The sequence below is a fragment of the Protopterus annectens genome, chromosome 16.part0 (genome assembly GCF_019279795.1).
Source record: "Protopterus annectens isolate FY-2018-M chromosome 16.part0, PAN1.0, whole genome shotgun sequence".
Lineage (NCBI taxonomy): Eukaryota > Metazoa > Chordata > Ceratodontiformes > Protopteridae > Protopterus > Protopterus annectens.
Genome location: NC_056750.1, coordinates 710,349,906 through 710,373,299, shown reverse-complemented (window position 1 = coordinate 710,373,299; position 23,394 = coordinate 710,349,906). Strand labels below are relative to the sequence as shown.

General features: G+C 42.9%; 1 protein-coding gene across 13 annotated transcripts in view; it reads right to left on the bottom strand.

Annotated features, from left to right (window-relative positions):
• The window catches only part of LOC122790995 (zinc finger protein 618-like), a 2,638,133-nt gene that overhangs the window by 2,021,057 nt on the left and 593,682 nt on the right, over positions 1-23,394 (bottom strand). For 8 of the 13 annotated variants that reach the window (XM_044058728.1, XM_044058724.1, XM_044058727.1 and 5 more), the window contains exon 5: positions 15,270-15,356. The exons of the other annotated variants lie outside the window; for them this stretch is intronic. In XM_044058728.1, the coding sequence (XP_043914663.1) occupies positions 15,270-15,356 (87 nt within the window). The remainder of the gene's footprint in view (positions 1-15,269; positions 15,357-23,394) is intronic. 13 annotated transcript variants of the gene reach the window in all.

Here is a 23,394-nt window from a genome sequence, read left to right as displayed (position 1 = left end):
CGCTGAACCTGTCTGCCAGGATGCTGGCGATATCGGTCGGTGAAGTGTATTTTGTGCCACTCTGCATTAACTCCGAGCAGATCTGAGCATTGCCACTTAGATTCTTGACATAGCTAAAGAATGCCTTGTGGTGATCTTTGGAGCCCTTGGCAATTTTTCTTTCAAAGCTCGCCTTGGATGATTTTATGAGGGATCGTAGTTTCTTGCCGATACTGATCAGGGATGTCTTCCCTTCTTGGGATTTTACTCTTTTCTGTACTAGTTTCCTCCTTCTATTGTATAGATTGTTTATGGCAGGAGTCCACCAGACTGGTTTTCTTTTCTTGGAGGAGTGAGTCTTGGTTTTGCTTGAGATGGCACGATCCATGCATTACTGTAGCTGCCCGAAGAATGAATTAGTAAAGAATTTTGCAGCTTGGACAGTGTTATCCTTCAGCATGGGGGCTTTGAAACTTTCCACCTCTGTCTTAAGTAACGTGAAGTTTGCTTTTGAAAAGTTTTTCATGGTGGTTTTCTTGTCCGGGGGTGGGGGCGGAATATGGATAGCCAAAGTGATTTGTTTATGGTCAGATCTAACCAGCAAGGGGTTGACTTCTGGTGTGGAACATCAGTCGCCCATGTTGGTGATGACCAGGTCCAATATGTTGTCACTTCTGGTGGGAGTGTTGACCAGTTGAACCAGGGTGTTTGAGTTTATAAATTCTAGGAAAAGTTGGGCAAGGGAGTTAGTACTTGAGTAGTTCTTCCAGTTAATGTTTGGGTAATTGAAATCATTCAATATTAGGGTGTTTGGTAGGACCTTTATGTTTCCAGAAACGTGGAATGGGGGTCCTGGGACATGGTGGGTGACCTGTAGCAAGCTACAATTTGAATTGCAGTTTTGCCCATTGTTAGCTGCACATGGATGATCTCTGAAGCATCATGCTTTGCCATAAACCTGGAGGTGCGGGTATCCTTGATGAATATGGATAGGCCCCCGCCTTTTGTATTTCGGTTTGGGTTCTGTGGCCGAAATGTATGGTATGAATTGTAGCCTGGTAGTGCTGAGGTGCTCTCTGGAACCTTAAACCAGGTTTCTGCTACTGCACATGTATTGATTTTCCCAAACTGAGGAGTGCCTCGAGTGCGTGCATTTTGAGGTTTAGACTTCTGGCACCGAGTAGCAATACCCTCAGTTTTTTGTTACTTGTGCTATTTACGGAGGTGGGTTTGTCTTTCGAGCCTTGCCTATGAAAAGCACTATGGGGGTGGCAAGAGCCTTGACCAGTATTCGAAAGAATAAGGGTGACAGGTGCAAGCAGTCTTTAGCGAAGCAGTGTGGCTTGTCGAGCATGTCATCCCAGGTGGACAGACATTGAATGCTATTTGAATGACACCAGAAACTTAGCCAATTGTTGAAATCGAGAATATTTTATTTATACTGTGGTATCATTCTTGGTAAGGGCAGAATGCTACTCAGGGTCAGGGTCATACTGGCCTGGGCTACGTGATCAGAAAGCTCTTCCATACCTCTCTTCATGTAGTCCAGGTAGGTACGGCTTAGGTCATTCACACCAACATGGACAATGACAGAGTCATATTTGTACTTGTTCTGGAGTGACCTGAGTGCTTGTGTTATGTGGTGGATCCTGGCACCTGACAGGCAGCTAACAGTAACCTTCTCCTTATTCAGCCTAGTGAGTGGGACGTCAATGTGCCTGACTATACAGTCACCTATTACTAGTATGTTGAGTATGTTATTTTGCCTTAAGGGCTGTGATTGCATGGCGCACAGGTTTTGTGAAGTATGTGTTTTATGGTTTGTGTTGGGGGCTGGAGGTTGCTTGGATGTTTGCTTTGGATGTCTCTGTTGGTTTTTCAGATTTTTATTTAGAGCCTCCGAGTAGGTTTTCATGTATTTATGTGTTTTTTTTGCCGGTGCTGGATTAATGGGTCTATGTAAGACTGGTGGTGTGATGCAAGTATTTCCCTTCTCCTCTTGACTGTCTGATCCAGTCTTGGGTTGAGAGAGCTTAGCCTCTAGTTTGGCTATATAACTGCATCTCTCGCATGTATTAGTGTCTGTGTACATGAGGCATTTGTAACATTGCCTCAAAATGCCCAGATTCACCAGTTGAACTGGAGAGTACACCTGAAACTGACCTTTGGACATGCCTGCACAGGTACAGTGAACTGTTTTACTGGATGGCTGGTAAGGTCGAAAAGACAGCCTTGTCCTTCTATACAGTACAGGAGGGTCTAGTGCTAGGGTTTATAAGTGCTTGCTATAAGTTTTGAGCAAGTGTCGGGTTGAGAAATTCATGGCTTGAGTGTTTAAGTTGAAAGTGTGTCCAGTTCCAAGGGAAAAATTGAAGAGGAGACTTGGTGGAGCCGGGAATAGTTTTACCCTAGCTAACTGGCGTTGCCTGGTGCACAAAACCGGGCAAATACGGAATTTATAGCAGGGAAATGAAAGAGATAGAAATTAGCCCAAATTGGCACATAAACTACTAATTTCTGGGTTGAAACCACTCCTCTCCAGGGACAGAGAGGCTGCTCAAAGCTCCCCCCTCTCACAGGTGAACAGAGAAACTTCCTCCTATCCAAGTAACATATGGGCAAACACAGAGATCTGTAACACAGCCCTGAATTCAGCACTAACCTGAAAACTGGACTATACTAGCTTACAAAGGCGGGAAGCATGTATATATATATATATATATATATATATGTATACATATATATATATATATATATATATGTGTGTGTGTGTGTATATATATTTATATATATATATATTTATATATATATTTTTTGTTTGTTTTTTGTTTTTCAGAAACTAAAGCAGAAACACTCAAAAAAACAGTTTAAAAGCACAGAAAAGGATACTTATCGTTAAATATTGCAGATCAGAGTTGTAGTCTGCCCCGAGTAATAAAGAAGAAACACAAATACAGTAAAAGCAGATGACTAAAGTGCAATTTTTATATATAGATATATATATATATATATATATATATATATATATATATAAAACAATCGATTTCTGGATAATTAAACAGAGAACCAAAATATTTAGAGGCGAAAATATACTGACGACGGATAGTGCACTGATTAAATAAAGCACAAAACCAACAGCAAGGAACGTCATGGTCAGGGCCTAAGCAAGGAATACAGTATGAATGAAAATCTTTATGAGGTATTTTGCTTTCCACAAGTAATGCAATTATTAACTTTTACTGACATCAGTAAGGAGCAAGAAAAAGTTTCCCCACTGGGGTACTTGGCTTTAGTTGAAGACTTCAGTTCTGAAACTTGAAAACGAAAATTTAAGGAGCCGGCCGACTGGCACTTGCGAACTGCTTCTGCTTCGGGCACTGCACAGCAAGTAAGACTGATGTAATGGTGTCGGCTGCATGTTTTATACTCCTGACGACCTAACGTCATGGAAGAAGGGACAGCAACCGACGCAGGACCCAAGACTTTGTTAATCAGGCCGATTGAGGGCTACCTGCAAGCAGATAACCCAAATGTAATGACTGCAACAGTAAAACACGAAGTACAGTTGTGTACACTTACCATAAATGTAGATGTTAGAGTGTTATTTACTGTTGCAGTCATTACATTTGGGTAATCCTGCTTGCAGTTTGCCCTCAGTCAGCCTGAATTCCAAAGTCTTAGGTCCTGTGTCAGATGTCGTCGCCCCTTCCCTGATGTCAGGTCGTCAGGGGTATAAAAGATGCAGCAGACGCCATTTTCTTTAGTTTTTCTTGCCCCAGATGTCAGGTGCCCCCTAAAAGGGTAGCCAACATTTATATCTATATATAAAAATTACATGCAGCAATATAAACTTTACCTTCATCCACAAGCAAATACACCACATAGGTTGTATAGATCAGAGAAGGAAAGATAGGTTCCATCAGAAGAAAAGGGGGGATGGCGGGTGGGTAACCTGGACTGCAACAGTGAATATACTCGAACATCTACATTTATGGTAAGTGTACACAACTGTACTATGTTCTTCGTGTTTCACTGTTGCAGTCATTACATTTGGGTAGATTCCCAAAGCTATGGTTGGGAGGCTAGAGCTAAACAGCATTAGCAGCGGCTATAAGACCCTGCAGAACTGCAGTGGCAAAGCCTGCCCTGGATCTAGAGTAGAGTGGCAGATGATAGTGCTTTGTAAAGGTGTGCACTGAACTCCAAGTAGCTGCCTCTAAAATGTCCTTGGTTGGTACTCCCCTGAGAAAGGCTGCTGAAGTGGCTGCAGCTCTGGTGGAATGTGGCCTAATGTCCTTAGGCACTGGTTTGCCATGGTATAAGTAGCAGAAATTAATGCAGTGGCCTATCCACTTTGAAATAGTCTGCTTTGAGATAGCCTTTCCTTGTGATCCTGCAGCATATGCCACTAGTAATTGTTCTGTCTTTCTGAAAACTTTGGTTCTGTCCAAGTAGAATCTAAGCTGTCTGTGCACCTCCAAAGAATGCAGAATCCTTTCCCCCTTGTTCTGTGGATTTGGATATAAAGTTGGCAGAGGAATGTTTTGGTTAAGAGCCACACTGGCCACCACTTTAGGCATAAATGTTGGGTTTGTCCTCAGGAAGACCCTGTCCGGATAAAAAAAGATAAAAGGTTCCACGGCCATGAGTGCCTGTAGCTCTGAAACTCATCTTGCAGAAGTTATTGCTAGGAGCAGAGCTGTTTTCCAAGATAAAAACTTTATATCAGCAGTAGCAGCTGGCTCAAAAGGAGGCAGGATGAGTTTTTCCAAGACATAGTTGAGGTCCCATGCAGGCATTGGTGATCTCCTTGGAGGCCTTAAATTTTTGGCTCCTCTGAGGTACTGTTTTAATAAGGGATGAGAAAAGACTGGTGGCTCTGCAATGTAATGAGCCGAAATGGCAGAGGCATGAATTTTAATAGATGAGAAAGAAAGACCTTTGTCCAGCATCTTAGTTAAGTATTGTAAAATCTGAGGAATATTTGGCACTGCTGTATCTGTTCCTTGTGCCTGGTTCCAAGCACAGAATCTCTTCTATTTTGCAGCATAAGATTTTCTAGTACTAGGCCTTCTGGCTTCCAAAATGACATCCATCACAGCTTTGCTGAGAGGTATGTTTTGTATGACTACATTATCCGCCATACTGCCAGGTTTAAAGTCCTGAGCTGACTGTGCAGGATCTGATTGTTTTGCTGGGACAGTAGATGCGGTACTTGAGGTAAGGTCCAAGTTGGGCATTGAGACAAGCTACTTAATACTGGGTACCAGTGCTGGTGGGGCCAGTCTGGTACAATCAGTATCATCTTTGGCTTCTCCTATCTGACCTTTAGGAGTACCTTGGGGAGAAGAGGCAGAGGGATAAAAGCATATACTGATAGGTTTTTCCAGCTTGAAGGATAGGGTGTCCACTTTCCATGCTTCTCTGTGATGAATCCTTGTGCAGAATCTCTTTAGTTGGTAGTTGTGAGGGGAGGAAAATAGATCTATGTCCGGGCATCCCCATTTCCTTGTTATCATGCTGAAGACATGTGGATCCAGCTGCCAGTCATGGGGATCCATGAAGTTTCTGCTTAGATCGTCTGCCAGAGTATTTTTCCTTCCTGGCAGGAATTGCACCTGCAGATGTACTTGGTAAGTCAATGCTGTGTCCCACAAAGTCATGGCTCGTCTGCAAAGGGGGTAAGAATGTGTGCCCTCCTGCTTGTTTATATACCACATGACCGTGGTGTTGTCTTGTCTTCATCAGTAGTTGTCCTGGATGAAGTAGGTCTTTGAAGGCTGTCAGGGCATTTTGAACAGCTAGCATCTCTTTTTGATTGATATGTAGATGCATTTGGTTTAAGGTCCATGTTCCCTGAATGCATCTTCCTGCCATGTGGGCCCTCCCCAGGCAAAATCTGATGCATCCGTTGTTAGTGTCTGCATGGATGGGGGTAATGTGAACGGCTGTCCCTTGTTTTGGTGACAAGCCTTTGCCCACCATCGAAACTCCTGTTGCAGGCAGGGAATGAAAGTAATTATAGTTTCCAGGTTGTGGCAAAGTTGAGTCCAAACACTTTTAGGTACCATTGAAGTTTCCTCATATGCAGTCTTGCATATGGAATTAGTAGGATGCAGGATGCCATGAAGCCTAAAGCCTGCAGAATTTTTCTTGCGGATAACTGGGCCTTTGTTGCTAACATTTTGAAATACGTAGGTCAGTTGCCTCTGTTTGTCTGGCGTGAGATAAGCCATCTGGGCAGTTGTATTTAAGCTTGCACCCAGGAATATTATCTCTTTAGAGGGTACTAGTTTTGATTTCTTTTAGTTGACTGTGTACCCTAGGCATGTTAGAAGTTTTTTCACAAACGCCAGATGCTGTAGAAGGATGTCCTTGTTATCTGCTTGAATTAGGCAGTCGTCCAAGTAAGGATATATTTGTATTCCTCTGTCTGCAGAATGCAATTACTGGTGCCAGGCACTTTGTAAAGACCCTGGGCGCAGTAGATAAGCCAAAGGGCAGTGCAGAGAAGTGGTAATGCACTGAGCCAGCCTTGAATCTGAGGTATCGTCTGCATATTTGTCTGATTAAGGCATGCAGGTATGCCTCTTTTAGGTCTAAAGCTACAAGCCAAGCATTCTTGCCCAGCATGGGCAGAAGCTGCTGCAAAGTCAACATTTTGAATTTTGGTATATCCAGGAATGTGTTCAGAATTGATAGGTCCAGTATTGGCCTCCAGGCCTTGTCCTTTCTGGGTACCAAGAACAGTCTTTAGTAAAATCCTTGTCCCCGCTCTTGCTCTGGCACTTGTTGAATGGCCCTCATGTCCATGAGGGATGAGACTTGTTTTTGTGCCTCTGCCCACTGATTTTTTGGCAGATCTGGCCAGACGTTTGCCTTTGTCAAGGTATGGAAATGGAACTTGTAGCCTTGTGACATGATATTTAGAACCCACTTGTCCTGGGTTATAATGTGCCAATTTTGAGAAAAAAGTGCTAATTTTCCCACTAAGGCTGCTGTCAGGAAATAAGTGCTTGGCGCAGGCAGGGGGAAGTCATTGGGACTGTTTCCTCTAAGGTTGTGATTTGTCTTCTCTACTTTTGGAGGTAGAAGCACCCCACTGCTTTGACCTGTATGGTCCTTGTGCCTGGGATCTGCCTCTAGGGTGTCTGGGACTGCCTCTTTGAGGTCTGTCTGACACAAGAAAGGACCAATTGTTTATTGGCCAGTGTCTTCTAAACCTAGGTGGCTGTACTTGTAAGAAACCTTTGACCGTTTGCATCGATTTGGCCTTGTCCATTTTCTTTAACACCTCTTTTGCCTTTACACCAGACAAAGTATCATGCTATAAAGGTGCATCTAATAATTTAACTTTAATATGATCAGGCAGATTTTGTTCCTTTAACCAAGCATGCCTTCTAATTACAGAGCCTGTAACTGTGGTGCTGCAGGAGGCCTCTAAAGAATCAAAACCACATTGCAAAGAATGCTTTCCAACTTGTTCAGCTGCATGCAATAAATCCTGCATTTCCTTGTTTTCTGCACATTCAGAGTTTAACAACATTTTCTGTTTAAGCAATGCCATGACATGTTGCTGATATTTGAGCATATGAAACTGACAGTTTAAGGCCTTTATAGCCAAGGTAGCAGATGTGTAAAACATTTTTTCCCCAGCTATCCAGAACCCTAGAATCCCTGTTAGAAGGGATAGGGTTTTTTGCAGCGGAAGCCTTAACTCCCTTGGGACCCTGAGAAATAGTCTCTGGGTCTGCAGCAGGGTTTCTAAAAAGGAATTTATGTGAGTTAGGAACCCTGTAATATCTGTCAGGCTTAACAGGAGCAGGAGGTAAGGAGTCAGGGGTAAGGCTAGACTCCGAAAACACATCAACTACAATGTCTAACACAGGAGGGATGGCAAGTGGCTTGTGCTGAGGTAGTAACAGGAAATCCCTGAGCCTCTTTTTAGATTCTGAAAAATCTTGGCTCTCCCAGTGGAAATGCTCCCTCATGGTATGTAAGGTTTCCCCAAAAGAATAGTCCTCAAGAGGAGAAGCTGAAGGTATGGATTCTTCAGCATCAGAATCCTCAGAGGGGAAAAGAATATTCCTGATCAGAAGAAATGGAAACCTGATCTGAAGATTCATAGTCAGTCTCTTGCCTAGGCCTCTTTTCAGGAGGAGGATGGAAACCCCTGATCAAGGTAATCAAGTCTTCGGCCATTTTGAGCATCTGTTTTTTGGGCATGGAGGCCTGTCCACGTGGCTCTTGGGTTTGCTTCTCTGCCTTTGAAGGTGTTTTAGTCTTTGCCTTTGAAGTTGGTTTAATGTATAGATGTTTGGGTCTGAATTCATCCTCAGAAGCCGGTGCCTGCTCAGCGGCAACGGACCCATCTCAAGGATTAGTGTCCGAGGCTCCAATACCTTGAGTTTCCAGCGGCATGGCCAACTCCACGTGGGAGTTGGTAGCGGCCTGCGACTCAAAGTAGTGGTCATCAGGGGCTGCAAAAGCGCCTCACTGAGTACCGGCAACTGGCTTAGGAGAAGCTCCGTCTTCGGTTTTGGGCCTCTGCTGTCTTTACTTTTCTTTGCGTTTTTTTGTGAACTCCGGTAGTCGGATGGCTTTCAGACTACATTTCTGGATAATTAAACCTGCCTCCAAAGTGGTTTAAAGTAAAATCATACCGATGCTTAATAGTGCGTTGGTTAAATCTAGCACAAAGCCGACAACCCAGAAAGTTATGATCAGGGCCTAGGCAAGGAATACAGTAAGAATGAAAGTCCTTATGAGGTATTTGCTTCCCACAAGAAATACAATTATTAACTTTTTCTGACATCGGTTCTGGAGCAAGAAAAAAGTTTCCCTAACGGGGTACTTAGCTTTATAGAAGACTTCGGATCTGAAATTCGAACACGAAAATCTCAGGAGTCTGCCGACAGGCACTTGCGAACTGCTTCTGCTTCGGGCACCGCGCGGCAAGAAAGACTAAAGAAAACGGCGTTGGCTGCTTCGTTTATACCCCTGACGACCTGACGTCAGGGAAGGGGTGACGACAGCCGATGCAGGACCCAAGACTTTGGAATTCAGGCCGACTGAGGGCAACCTGCCAGCAGGAATAACCAAATGTAATGACTGCAACAGTGAAACACGAAGAACATCATCTTGTGAGAGTCAGGTACTCTGTAGTACCTGTCAGGTTTTCTGGGAGCTGAAGGTAAAGTGTCTGGGGTAAGGCTAGACTCCAAGAAATCATCATCTACGATGTCCAGAACAGGAGGGATAGTTTAAGGCCTGTGTTGAGGCAGGAGTAAGAATTCCCTAGGTCTCTTTTTGGACTCAGAGTAATCCTGGCTTTCCCAGCGGAAATGCTCCCTAAGATTATGCAAGGTTTCACCGAAAGAAAGATCTTCTGGAAGGGGAAGCAGAGGAAATGGAATCCTCTGCATCAGACACCTCATAAGTAGATAAGGGTAAACCCTAGTAACCAGAAGGAGCAGAAATATCAGATTCCTGATCAGAAGAATAAAAAAGAAATTCAGTTCTAGGTCTCAGAGAGGGAAGGCTGGCTTCCCCTAATTAAGGAAATAAGGTCTTCAGTCATTCTAAGCATTTGTTTTTGAGGCAAATGGGCCTGAGCCTGCGGTTTGGTTGCTGGTTTTCTAGGCGTAGTGCGAGTTTTTAGCCTGGATGAAAACAATGGCGTCAGTTTAATATGAATGTCTGTGGGCCTGAATACACCCTCAGAAGCCGGTGCCTGCACAGCAGCTCCGGACCCATCCAAGTTACAGACATACGCAGGTTTCACAGTCAAAGAAGCATCTCGCGGCATACCAGACTCAGAATGGGTCTCAGTAGAGGCCTGCGAATCTGAAGTAGCGGGTATCAGGGGGCTGCGAAAGCACCTCACTGAGTACCAGTGGACTGGCGACTAGCTTAACGGAAGCATCGTTGGCAGTTTTGGACCTATGTGATCTGTCTCTGTCTTTATCCTTACGTTTTTTCGGAAGATCGGTAGTCGGATGGCTTAACGAAGCCATTTCGGAGTACTGAGATACAGTACGAAAGTAATTGGCTGCAAAAATAGCCCAACGACGAATAGTTCAGGGGTTGAACAAGGCACAAAACCGACAGCAAGGGACGTCGTGGTCTGGGCCTAAACAGGGAATGCAGTAAGAATGAAAATCTCTGAGGTATTTGCTTTCCACAGGCAAGACAATTGTTAACTTTTACTGACATCGGTTGGAGCAAGAAAAAGGATCTCCAATGGGGTGCTTATCTTTTTTGAAGACTTCGGGTCTGAAACTCGAAAATGAAAATTTCGAAAATGAAAATTTCAGGAGACGGCCGACCGGCACTTGCTAACTGCTTTTGCGTCGGGCACTGCACGGCAAGAAAGACTGATGTAATGGCGTCTGCTGCATATTTTATACCCCTGATATCATGGAAGAAGGGATAGCGTCCAACGCAGAAATCCGAAAACTATGGTATTCAAGCCGGCTGAGGGCTACCTGCAGGCAAATAACCCAAATGTGATGACTGCAACAGTGAAACACGAAGAACATCTGCAGCTGCAACACAATGGCTCTGAGGTACCGATGGCCGCAAAAAGGTTGGAGTCGAAGCAACCAAGGAACGAGTCAAAAAACAGAGATGGCCAAGTCGATGAATCTGACTTAAAGGGTGGGAATGCAGCCGGGCCTGAAGACCTTGGATCTGAAAGGACAGAGGGAGGAAGCCAAAAGGATGGAGCTGTGGGTCCTGGTGCCCGACCCAAAAGGATAAGTCCCAACTGCATCAGCATCTGCAAAAAGGACCTCATCTCATGCTCCAAGGCAGAAGATTTAATGTGTCCCAATGACCAGACGAATGATGTCACCAATGGGGGCTTGTTGGGCCATTTAGAGGAGGATGACCCCAATGACCTGCTCTGAGCCAAGGAGGCTCAGTACTGGGGCAGGGAAAAGTACGTCTCTGGCAACAGCTTCAGAGGTGTGGAAGGTGAAAAGGGGGAAGCTTTCCTACCAGAATGGTCCTTTTGATTAAAGAGGGGCTCAGAAGTCTCAGAGTTAGAGACACATCTTTGCTGGTTGTTGGCAGTGATGGAGATAATCTCAGAGGGGACAGAGGCAATGCTGGGCAGCCAGAAGACCCAAATGTCATGGAATCTTCAGGTCTGGTGAGCCCAAGGACGACGGACTGGGGGCAGAAGACAAGGATCTCTTCAGATCCCCTTTATGAGATTTGGAGTCCTGTTCATAGCGCTTCTTGCACCTGGCCTTCTGAACCAGGGAAGAAGTCCATTGACAACCAACTTGGCCTGTGTTCATTGATGGCCCTGGTCCTGACCTCTCAGAGATACAGCACCCAGAGTCCAGGTGTGATGCTCCCAGCCACTTAAGATGCATGTCTTGTGAAGGCAACTTGTGCCCGCAGGCCACACACTTCTTAAAAACCCTTATCCATACCAAATGTATGACACAGATAAATTAAAACAAGAAAAACTACTGTACTACAAACTCCTAACAAAAAAACAATACCTAACACCTAGCTAGGGCTATGACTAAGGGGGGAAAAACAAGCCCACCTGAAGGCAGAAAGCCCTAATAGATGACAGAGCATCTTATGAAAGAGACAAGAAATCTACCTAACTGTCTATCTACCCAAGATGCAGAAAAAAATTAAATATATAACTAGGGTAAGGGTGGCAAAAAATCTCACCAAAAAGCACTATGCTGGAGTTCCTACAAAGGCTACTCCAAGCGGAGTCAAGACTGAGCTGCTAACCAAAAAGGAGGCAAACTAGATCCGAGGATTGGGGTGAAGAGTGGGGAGTTGTGGGTAAGGGAAGCAGAGGCAAACAAGTTTGAAGTCTAATGGAACTGGCCAGTGTTGGATCGAAAACCCACAGGTTGAACCAGATGGAGTAGACATCAGCTCTCATATATTAGAGGAATTACAGACAGAATGTAAAGGATTTAATGTCTGCAGTAAAACCTGAGCCATCTCCAACAGAATACACCTTATCTACAGAAATACAGAAGATAAATACTTAACTTTTTTTTCTTTTTCCTACAAAACTTGCTAAAAATATAACAGACTCCTGGATGGAGCTTCACTCCAGGAAGCAGGTCTCTTAGCCCAGCTGTGAAAAAGAAGAACTCTCAGCTCCCTCCTCCAAGACTAACAAGAGTGGCCTACCAAGAGCACCCAAACAGCTGCAGGGGATGTGACTGACCCCTAATACTTAACTGGATGAATGGACAACACCAGAGGGACTCTGGTACAAAAGTGAATGGTCAGTGGAACCAGAAATGGTCACAAATGAGTCACTGTGTAGGCAAGAGTTCTTTATTTCACTTCTTCATTTTGGCTCCACAGTAAGGTAGAATCAATAAGATCTTCCATGGTTTTGCCACAAAAACAGACTAAATTATGGTTAGTGAAGCTAGTAATAGGCAGCCACTTTTAAGTTAACAGTTAATTATTATATACGATACGGAAAATTAAAATATACTCTATATTGCCTATGTATGTGAAAACTGGAGCTTTTCTACATGGGCCAATGCTGAAAAAGGATATCTATCCTAGATGGACTTTCCAGGTCAACATAGATAGATAGATAGACAGATAGATAGACAACTAGATAGACAGCTAGATGGACAGACAAAGAAAGGAGGTTGTCAAAAGTAGTATTTTTCAAGCAAACTATACAATGAAACTAAATTCCATGCAAATATGCAGTTGAAAATAGAAGTAAAATGTCTGATAGGCAAACCTATCTTGAAACAGTTCCAAAACAGCAACAGTTTTCAAAGTAAAATAATTATTGTGGAAGGTATTCCCAAAAAGGAACTTACCTACCCCAGCATAGAGAGAGAGATCCCTAACAGTCTATCCTCTGAAGCCAGCAAAAGACTGCTTTAGGTGACAAGAAAATAATGAAAGTTTTGGCACGCAGACTGTTGATTTTCTTCTCCAGGAGCTTATAATATCAGCAGTCTGGGTGCTTGTGCACCTAGAAGACTGGTTTGGCTGTTATATCCCCAGACAGGATATAACCCAAAAAGCTAAGGTTACTGTAGCAGTGATTTAATGAATGAATACACACAAATACTGCCCCACAAAGGCTAGTTGGTCTGAAGATGTACTGATACTGCTCGACAACTGCCAATTGGTCTGAATATATAATAGGCACTATACCCAGGAATTGCAGAATATTACACCCCGCTACTTATAAGAACTGGAATTTCATATCCATTTATTTTTATTTTACTTTTCTTCTTTTTGACTCTTCCCTCCCAGAAGAACTGAGCTTGATGGTTACTCCATCCACTCCGTCAGCGGGAGCAGGGAATCAATCCTGGGTAAGCAGAAATCCCTATTGCCAATTCATTCCTGCCAGGAGTCCCACAAAGGCTCATCCATTCTATGGTAAAAGTTAGATGGTATGGAATGGACCATATTGCTAATCCTTTGGGGCAAGCCAACCTCTCCCTTCGTGGAGCACCCCCTTCCATCATGATGACTCTTTCAGGCTCTGCTATAGCTGCCCTCCTAAGGAAATACATAACTACCACCCAAATCCCCAGCATTACTGTGAGGCTTGCACAGATGTTTAGATACACTAGGCTTAAGCTTGATAAGGTGAACTCCCGGTGTCAATTTAATGATGAGCGATAGCCATTTCACTTCCCCGATGAGGAAGCCAGCAACGGTCCCTCACTCCCATTTTTCCATCACAAGCTTCTAAAAGTTCCCAAGCTGCTACTCAAAATTATGTTGGCTGCCACATAGTTAGTGCTTTACATACCACTACACCACAGACCTGGATCAACATCTACTTCTTGAACACAATTATTTGGTTATGAGTAGAGATTTGGTCATAATCTCCTAGGGTTTTAACAATGTAAGAAGCATTGGAATTTAAAAAAATATAGAATAAACTCCCAGTAACCAATAACTTGCTTTCTACTTCAGTAGACAAGAATACCAAATATTCAATGCGGAGCAGTGCTAGCTGTAACTAAACCCCTGACTTTATTACTAACAGCAGGGACAGTGAGTGGCAAAACCTTGTCTCACACCAGTTTCAATTTCCCCCATCTGGTACATGTGAACTGCATAATCAAGTCTCAATTACTAAATAGACTATGAAAAGCACCATAACTACTAATATATGCCTCTATTATGGGTCCCTTAACTTCTACTTCATTGCCTCAGTTTTTCCAATGGTGACCCTTTCAATGCATTCCACACTGTGCGCTCTAATCCTCAGTGCAGCATCTCTAACTGAAGGAATAGCACTTCAAATGTCATTGGTAGCTAGCAATGTTATTAAAACAATGACACCTATCATCAGCCAGGGATGGAGGGAGAAATCCCAAAGAAAAAAACCCACAAAGATGCTCATGTTTTTGCCTCGGGATCAGATGACAATTTCAGAATCTGGACAATTCATAACTAGACTTCATTTCAAGTAATCAACTTACCATAACAAATGCCTGAGGTTGATCTACATAACAAAAACATCAATTTAGAAAGGGGGACTTCAGTAGCATACCCTTTCACATGGAGGCAATAAGTACTTGTTATGAGCTACTTCAGCAACAGTACTATTTATGTAGTCAAATCAGACTTTTATACTGAAAAAGGAAAAGACCAAAGTTTTCATTTGCTGAATTCACTTAGCCACGCAAAGTAAAATCACTCTGTACCAGAAGAAAGGTGACTATGCTACTGAATTCTCTGACTATTCTTCATCTTTTCATCAAAGTAGTTTCCAAACTTTTACTTTTGTTATATACAGACCTCACATCAGAAAAGACAAATATTCAGCAGAAAAAAAAATCATCATCATGATTACAGTGGCTTATTTAAATTCCACATTTTCATTTTATACTTCCATTATTGATTCTATTTACATGGGCAAAATACTTAAATATCCCTGAAATCACTAAAAGTTAGAGTGCAATGTTGAAAGTCATTTGGTTCTTGTGCCTTAACCTCAAAAGCTTTAAATATGCATACTAGAAACCCCCCACACTTCATAAACTGAATATTCATATTCGGAACTGCGACAGGCACCATCACGGCACCCATTTAATTTCAAAGGTATACCCATGTAAAAGAGGATAGTCATATACACTAATGTATGTGCATGTGTACAGATACACACACAGTCACACACTAAATGTCTTTAAGCCCCTTGGTCATAACGTGGCCATGTACACTAGGGGAAAGAAAAAAACAATGTTATATTACATGTATATGAAAGTAAGAAAAAGACTGACACAGCTATCAAAAATACTTACATTTGAATTCTCCCCTAAAGAGATTTGCCAGAGTGGGTGCCATGCTAGCACCCATCGCAGTTCCGTTCATCTGTAGAGAACAGTTCTCTTCAAAAAGAAAACAAATTTTAGTTAGGCCATTATCTCGTAAGACTGCAAAGAATTCAATTGGTACATCATAACATGGGTGTAGGCTTCAGAATATTTGTTTTGGTATACAATCAAAATGTAAACCTTTGGGACAAATTTGTAAGACTTTCTACTGACCATCAAAAAAAAAGTCCAACATGATGCCTTACACTAAAAAATAACACGACTTTAGTTCCCCATTTACCACAGCATTTCAATTAATACAAAATACATTTCAACTTGGCTGAAATGCCTAGCCTTCCTGTCCAATAGCAATGTTCAAAAAGGTATCTATAGAAAGGTGTGAATTTACTCATTTTCTGTGAATGTAACTTGTCCTAAATGACACTTTTTTAACTAGAAAGAGGTCCATCTAGTCTTGACAAATTATAGTAGTCCTAGCTTTTAATTTCCAGTTTGCTATCACAAACTAGTCATTCAACATTCTTCTAAAGCAGTAGTGTCCAACATGCGGCCCTCAAGAGCTCTTTCATGTGGTCCACGACCTTTAAGTTCAAATTTAACTTTTTTTCTGCTTTTTTTCGCGCCCGCGATCTTTAACTGGTGTGCGCATGCGCCAAAAGCACCCTTCCGTTAGTTTTTTGCGCTGATATAGGAATCTGTGTATTCACGGCAAAGAAGAGCTGAAGGAGGATTTGTTGATCGCACCTAAGAATTGATGAAGAGGGATTTCTCATTTGAAAAGTGTTCAGTACAGCATCTCCTGACTGCATTAACAGGTAAGCTAGTATAGACAGACACTTTGCTGGAAAAAGGAAGAGAGTCATGTAGTGCAATTGTTAGCATACTGTATTAAATACGGACACATGTGAAGTTTTGTATCTCTGATAAGGACTAAAGAAGATCTATGATGGATCCTCGTGGAACTCGTGTTAACATAATATGGTGTTAGCTGAGAATTTTGCCAGAATGTAGGTTTTGTGTAATTGGACTAGCAGCTCTCTAGTTGTCTTATAGCTTTGATGCTGAAACCACTCACTGAGTCTGTCTAGTAACAGACAATAATCTACCATATTTAATGCCTTCGAGAAGTCAACGAAAATTGGAAGAATGACTGTCCTTTGTCGCTGCACATTTAGATCTTATTCAGAACTGTCACAACTTGCTAGTCTATAATAAAATGCTACGGTCTTCAAGATGTAGCTTGCTTTGGAGAATAGCTACTCTTTCCAAAACTTCCGTGAAAAGGATTGAATATGCTTATTGGCCTGTAATTATCTGTTTTGTGCATATTGCTTCCTTTTTTATGCATATTATTTTGTTTTCTTGTATATTTCTAGGACAGTGAATTTCTGTAGGTTTCTGTTATTTAGTACTGGTACTAGGTAAACAACAAAAGGAGGAGTCCTCTTAATAAAGTAAAGAGGAGGATAGTATATAGATATAGTTCAATGATTTTTGATTTCAGAAATTATTCTTTCACTGTATTGTAGGTAGTAAGTAAGATCACTTGTTTCTCTTTGCTCATAGGTCTTTAGGCATAACATAACTATATAAACTTATAGTTAATATTTCAGTCTAGGTGAGAGTTCATAAAGAATAGCTTATCCTCAGTATGAATTCCCTTCCCATTTGCTGTATGGATGGATTTTGTAACTTTTTTCTTTGAAGTGTAGCATTATTAGCTTTTTACATGTATTTCATTTACTGGCACTTTTTTTCAAATAGCTCTGTACTGATTTTTGAAATATTCTTCACCAGAAGTCTTGTGAATTGTCTGCACAATGTTTGTCTTATTAGCCATTTAAAAGCTTTGGTAAACCAAGGACCCTGCTGTCTGTGCTTTACACTAGTTTTGAATGTGCATAGGTATTCAAGATGTTAAATGACATAGTATTATACAGATGTACAGAACCATCAAGACTAAGTAAATTATATAGCTGAGCCCAATCAAAATAATGTAAATCCTCTTCTGTTTGAGCAGAAGGCTGTTTTAACTTCTTATATTTTTGAGTTAGATAGGATGAGTTAGTTGATTACATTGTCAGACTGCAAAAATTTACAGGTGGTCCCTCAGCTGACTGACTAAGGTGCCAGCAGCAATGAAATTGCCTCAATTTTTAGCCAAGATCCAGTCCAGTATACTCTGAGCATCAATTTTATAGTCTGCTCGAGTAGGAGAATTAAAGTACAGTTTTGTACCTGCCATAAAAGTAGATGTTCGAGTGTATACACTGCTGCAGTCATTACACTTGGGTTATCCTGCCGTCAGGCGGTTCCCCAGCCGGCCTATGTTCCAAACTCTTGGTCCGGCGTCGGTTGCTGTCGCCTCCTCCCTGACGTCAGTGCGACAGGGGTATATAAGATGCAGCTGATGCCATTTTCTTCAGTTTTTCTTGCCCCAGATGTCAGGTGCCCCCAAAAAGGTAGGCAATTCAAATTGCTAATAAAACATACATAAGAAAAGCAAACAACAACTTTCAGTTACCAGCAAATACTCCCCATAGGTAGTAAAGGGTAGAAGACATAGGTACGTACCAGCCAGTAAGAGGGGAAGGAGGGAGGGTAACCTGGACTGCAGCAGTGTATACACTCGAACATCTACATTTATGGTAGGTACAAAACTGTACTATGTTCATCATGTTACACTGCTGCAGTCATTACGCTTGGGTAGAATCCCAAAGCTGAGGTAGAGTGGCTGGTTCTATAAGGCATTAGGGGTGGCTATAAGGCCCTGCAGCACTGCAGTGGCAAAGCCAGCTCTGGATTTAGAGTATAGAGGCAGATGGTAATGCTTGGTGAAGTTATGTACAGAACTCCAAGTTGATGCTTCGAGAATGTCCTTGGTAGGTTCTCCTCTGTGGTAGGCAGTTGAAGTGGCTGTTGCCCTGGTGGAATGAGACCTAATGCTGTTAGGTACAGGTTTCCCATGGTGTATATAGCAGAAATGTATACAGTGTCCTATCCATTTTGAAATAGTCTGTTTTGATATGGCTTTTCCCTGTGCTCCTGCAGCATATGCTACCAATAATTGCTCTGTTTTTCTGAAAGCTTTGGTTTTGTCCAAGTAGAAGCGTAACTGCCTGTGTATGTCCAAAGAATGCCAAAGTCTCTCCCCTTTATTCTGTGGATTTGGATAAAAAGGTGGCAAGTGAATAGTTTGGTTTAGAGCCACACTTGATACCACCTTTGGCATAAAAGTAGGGTTTGTTCTTAAAGACACCCTGTCTTGGTGGAAAATGATGAAAGGTTCCACTGCCATTAGTGCCTGTAATTCTGAAACTCTTCTTGCTGATGTTACTGCCAGGAGCAGAGCAGTTTTCCAAGAAAGTATTTTAAATCTGCTGTGCTAGCTGGCTCAAAGGGAGGTAAAGTTAATTTTTCCAGTACGAAGTTGAGGTCCCAAGTTGGAGTAGGTGCTCTACGGGGTGGTCTTATGTTTTTAGCCCCTCTGAGGTGCTGTTTTAGCAAGGGATTAGAGAAAAATGGTGGATCCGTGTTGTAATGAGCAGAGATGGCAGAGGCGTGGATCTTGATGGATGAAAAGCAGAGGCCTTTGTCCAGCATCTCAGTTAAATATTGTAGTATCCGAGGAATATTTGGGACAAGAGGGTCAAGGCTGTGAGCCTGGTTCCAGGCACAGAATCTCTTCCATTTATCCGAATAGGCTTTCCTGGTGCTAAGCCTTCTGGCCTCCAGAATGACATCCATAACAGCTTTGGAGAGAGGCATTGCTTACTTGACTAAGGAATTTTCCATGCAGCCAGGTTTAAAGTTTTTAGCTGGCTGTGAAGTAACCAATTGTTGTGCTGAGTCAGAAGATGTGGTATTTGAGACAAAATCCAGGGTGGTCCTTGTGCAAAGTTCTTTAAGATTGGGTACCAGTGCTGGCGTGGCCAGTCTGGGGCAATCAGGATCATCTTTGGCTCTTCTTGCTTGGATTTTACGAGTACCTTTGGAAGGAGAGGTAACGGTGGGAAAGCATATACTTGTAGGTTTTTCCAGCTGAATGAGAGGGCATCCACTTTCCATGCTTGTGGGTGGTAAGTCCTTGTGCAGAATTTCTGTAGCTGGCAGTTCATTGGGGATGCAAACAGATCTATGTCTGGGCTCCACCATTTTTGTGTTATCATTCTGAATATTTGTGGATTCAATTCCCATTCGTGGGGATCCATGATGTTTCTGCTTAAGTCATTTGCCAGTGTGTTTTTCTCTCCTGGCAGGAATTGTGCTTGCAGATTAACTTGATAGGTTAGAGCTGTGTTCCACAAGGTCATGGCTTGTCTGCAGAGGGGATAAGAGTGAGTGCCCCCTTGCTTATGTACTACATAACTGTGGTGTTGTCTGTCTTTATTAGTAGTTGTCCTGGATGCAGAAAGTCCTTGAAAGCTATAAGGGCATTTTGTACAGCTAGCATCTCTTTTTGATTGATGTGAAGATGCCTTTGTTCTGCGGGCCACTTGCCCTGGATACATTTTCCTGCCATGTGTGCTCCCCAGGTGTAATCCGATGCATCTGTTGTCAGTGTTTGCCTGGCTGTGGGTTGAGTGAAAGGCTGTCCCTTGTTGAGGTGACGAGCTTGAGCCCACCATCGAAACTCCTGTTGAAGGCAAGGAATTAGTGGTATTACTGTTTCCAAACTTTGATAGTGTTGAGACCAAACACTCTTTAGGTACCATTGTAGTTTCCTCGTATGCAGTCTGGCATATGGAATTAGTAGTATGCAAGATGCCATGTAACCCAAGGCCTGCAGAATTTTTCTTGCAGGGAATAGGGTCCTTGTTGCCATCAACTGAAAATATTGAGTCAGATGTCCTTGCTTGTCTGGCGAGAGATAAGCCATCTGGGCCATTGTATTCAAGTTGGCACCCAGGAATAGTATCTCTTGTGAGGGCACTAGTTTTGATTTACTTTTGTTTATTGTGTACCCTAGGCAACTTAATAACTTTTACAAATGCCAGATGCTTTAGAAGAATGTCCTTGCTCTCTGCTTGAATCAGGCAGTCGTCCAGGTACAGATAAATTTGAATTCCATTCTGTCTGAAAAATGCAATTACTGGTGCCAGGCACTTTGTGAAGACCCTGGGCGCAGTAGATAAGCCAAAGGGCAGTGCACAGAATTGGTAGTGCATTGAACCAGCTATGACTCTGAGTTATCTTCTGCAGTTTTGTCTGATAAGGACATGCAGGTATGCCTCCTTGAGGTCCAAAGTTACGAGCCATGGTTTCTTGCCCAGCATGGGAAGAAGCTGCTGTAGTGTCAACATTTTGAATTCTGGAACATCCAGGTAAGTGTTTAGAGAAGAAAGATCCAGAATGGGCCTCCAGGCTCTGTCCTTTCTGGGAACCAGAAAGAGTCGAGTAAAATCCTTGTCCTTGCTCTTGTGGTGGTACCTTTTGAATAGCTCTCATGTTCATGAGTGCTGTAATTTGTTTTTGAGCCTCGGCCCATTGATTTGGCGGCAGATTTGGCATTCATTTTAGCCTTGGCAGAGTGTGAAAGTGGAACCTGTAACCTTGAGATACAATGTTGAGAACCCATTTGTCTTTGGTGATCATATGCCAATTGTGATAGAAAAGTGCCAGTTTTCCTCCCAAGGAAGCTGCCAAGAGAGAACTGTTTGGCAGCTGTAGTGGTAAGTCATTGGGGCTGTTTTTTATATGGTTGGGGCCTGTCTTCCCCTTTTTTCTGGGTTGATGCACCCCATTGTCGAGGCCTGTAAGGACCTTGTGGTTGACCTCTACCTCTTGGACGTCTGTATCTGCCCCTTTGAGGTCTGTCTGTAACTGGAAAGGTCCAATTCCTGCTAAATCGAGGAGGCTGAACCTGCACGAAATCCTTCACCGTTTGCAAAGATTTTGCCTTATCCTCCATTTTCTTTAATACCTCTTCTGCCTTAACTCCAAATAACACATCCTGCTGCAAAGGTGCATCCAATAGCTTTGCTTTAACATGATCTGGTAATGTATGTTCTTTTAACCAAGTATGTCTTCTAATCACAGAACCTGTAACTGCTGCTCTACAGGAGGCCTCTAAAGAATCAAAACCATATTGCAAAGTATGTTTTCCCACTTGCTCAGCTGTGCAATAAATCCTGCATTTCCTTAAAATTAGGAGGATCTGAGTTAGGAAGCATTTTTTGTTTCAACTGAGACATCAAATATTGCTGATATTTTAGCATGTGAAACTGGCAATTTAAGGCCCTCATTGCTAAAGTTGCAGATGTATATACTTTCTTCCCCCATCTGTCTAATGCTCTGAAATCTCTGTCAGAGGGGACTGGATTCTTTGCTGATGAGGCCTTAACCCCTTTGGGACCCTGAGAAATAGTTTCAGGGTCAGCAACAGGGCTTTTATAAAGAAATTTGTGAGAGTCAGGGACTCTGTAGTATCTGTCAGGCTTAACTGGGGCTGGAGGTAAAGAATCAGGATTTAAGCTGGATTCAGTATACACATCATCCACAATATCTAACACTGGCGGAATAGCAAGGGGTCTGTGTTGAGGTAATAAAAGGAAGTCTCTGAGCCTTTTCTTGGATTCTGAGTAATCCTGGCCCTTCCAATGGAAATGCTCCCTCATGGTATGTAGGGTTTCCCCAAAGGAGTAGTCCTCAGGCGGAGAGGCTGATGGAACTGATTTCTCAGCATCAGAATCCTCATAAGGGGGTAAGGAGTATCCTAGGTCTGAGGAAGAATCTGAAGAGATGGATACCTGGCCGGATGAGTCATAGCCTGCATCCTGTCTAGGCCTTTTATCAGGAGGGGGATGAGGCCCCCTGATCAGAGTGATTAGGTCTTCGGCCATTTTGAGCATTTGTTTCTTAGGCATGGAGGCCTGTACTGGTGAATGTTGAATTTGTTTCTTTGTTTTTAAAGGAGGTTTAGACTTAGCAGAAGATTTAATGGTTAACTGAGTAGGTCTGAAAACACCCTCTCTGAAGATACGGGTTGTTCAGCTACTCCGGATCCCTCTGAAGGGTTAGTCTCGGCAGGCTGAAAATCTTGTACATCCGAAGGCCCAGCCATCTCCACGTGGGATTCAGAGGTGGCCTGTGGTTCTAAAGTAGCGGTCGTCAGGGGCTGCGAAGGCGCCTCGCTGAAAACCGGAGTACCGGCGACTGGCCTAGAAGAGGCTTCGTCGTCAGTTTTGGGCATCGGATGCCTGTCCTTGTCTTTGCGCTTTTTATGTATTCCAGTCGTCAGTAGTTCCGACGGCATGGTGTAATTGAATTTTCAGCCAAAATAATGTCAGGCAAAATCAAACAGACGTTTAATAGTGCGCTTGTTAAACCTAGCACAAAACCGACAACCAGAGACGTCGTGGTCTGGGCCTAGGCATGGGATACATTAAGAATGGAAATCCTTATGAGGTATTTGCTTCCCACAAGAAATACAGTTATTAACTTTTACTGACATCAGTCTAAGGCAAGAAAAAGTTTTCCCAACGGGGTACTTATCTTTGTAAAAGACTTTGGTTCTGGATTCGGAATGAAAATCTCAGGAGTCGGCCGGCACTTGCGAACTGCTTTTGCTTCGGGCACCGCGCGGCAAGAAAGACTAAAGAAAATGGCGTCAGCTGCATCTTACATACCCCTGTCGCACTGACGTCAGGGTGGAGGCGACAGCAACCAACGCCGGAGCAAGACTTTGGAACTCAGGCCAGCTGGGGAACCGCCTGACGGCAGGATAACGCAAGTGTAATGACTGCAGCAGTGTAACACGATGAACATCTGTGTGAAACCAAGCAAATTTATTTACACTTTATTGACTGGGTTAGTTCTCTCAAGGCCATTGGCCTCTTTTAGGGGAAACCCACAGTGGTTTACATACTGCGTAGGGGTAATTTTTCTAGGGCACAGGAAAAACTTTTCCTACTGTTTTTGATAAGTGCCATGAAATCTTTTATTTTACATCCACCTTAGCCTTCACCAACTCAGACGGCTGACACCACAATTTAACATCTCATCTGAAGGATGGCACACCTAAGAGTGCAAAACCACCCCCCTTATGTTCTGGTGTAATGTCAGTACTAGAAAGTTGGTGTTGTTCTCTCTT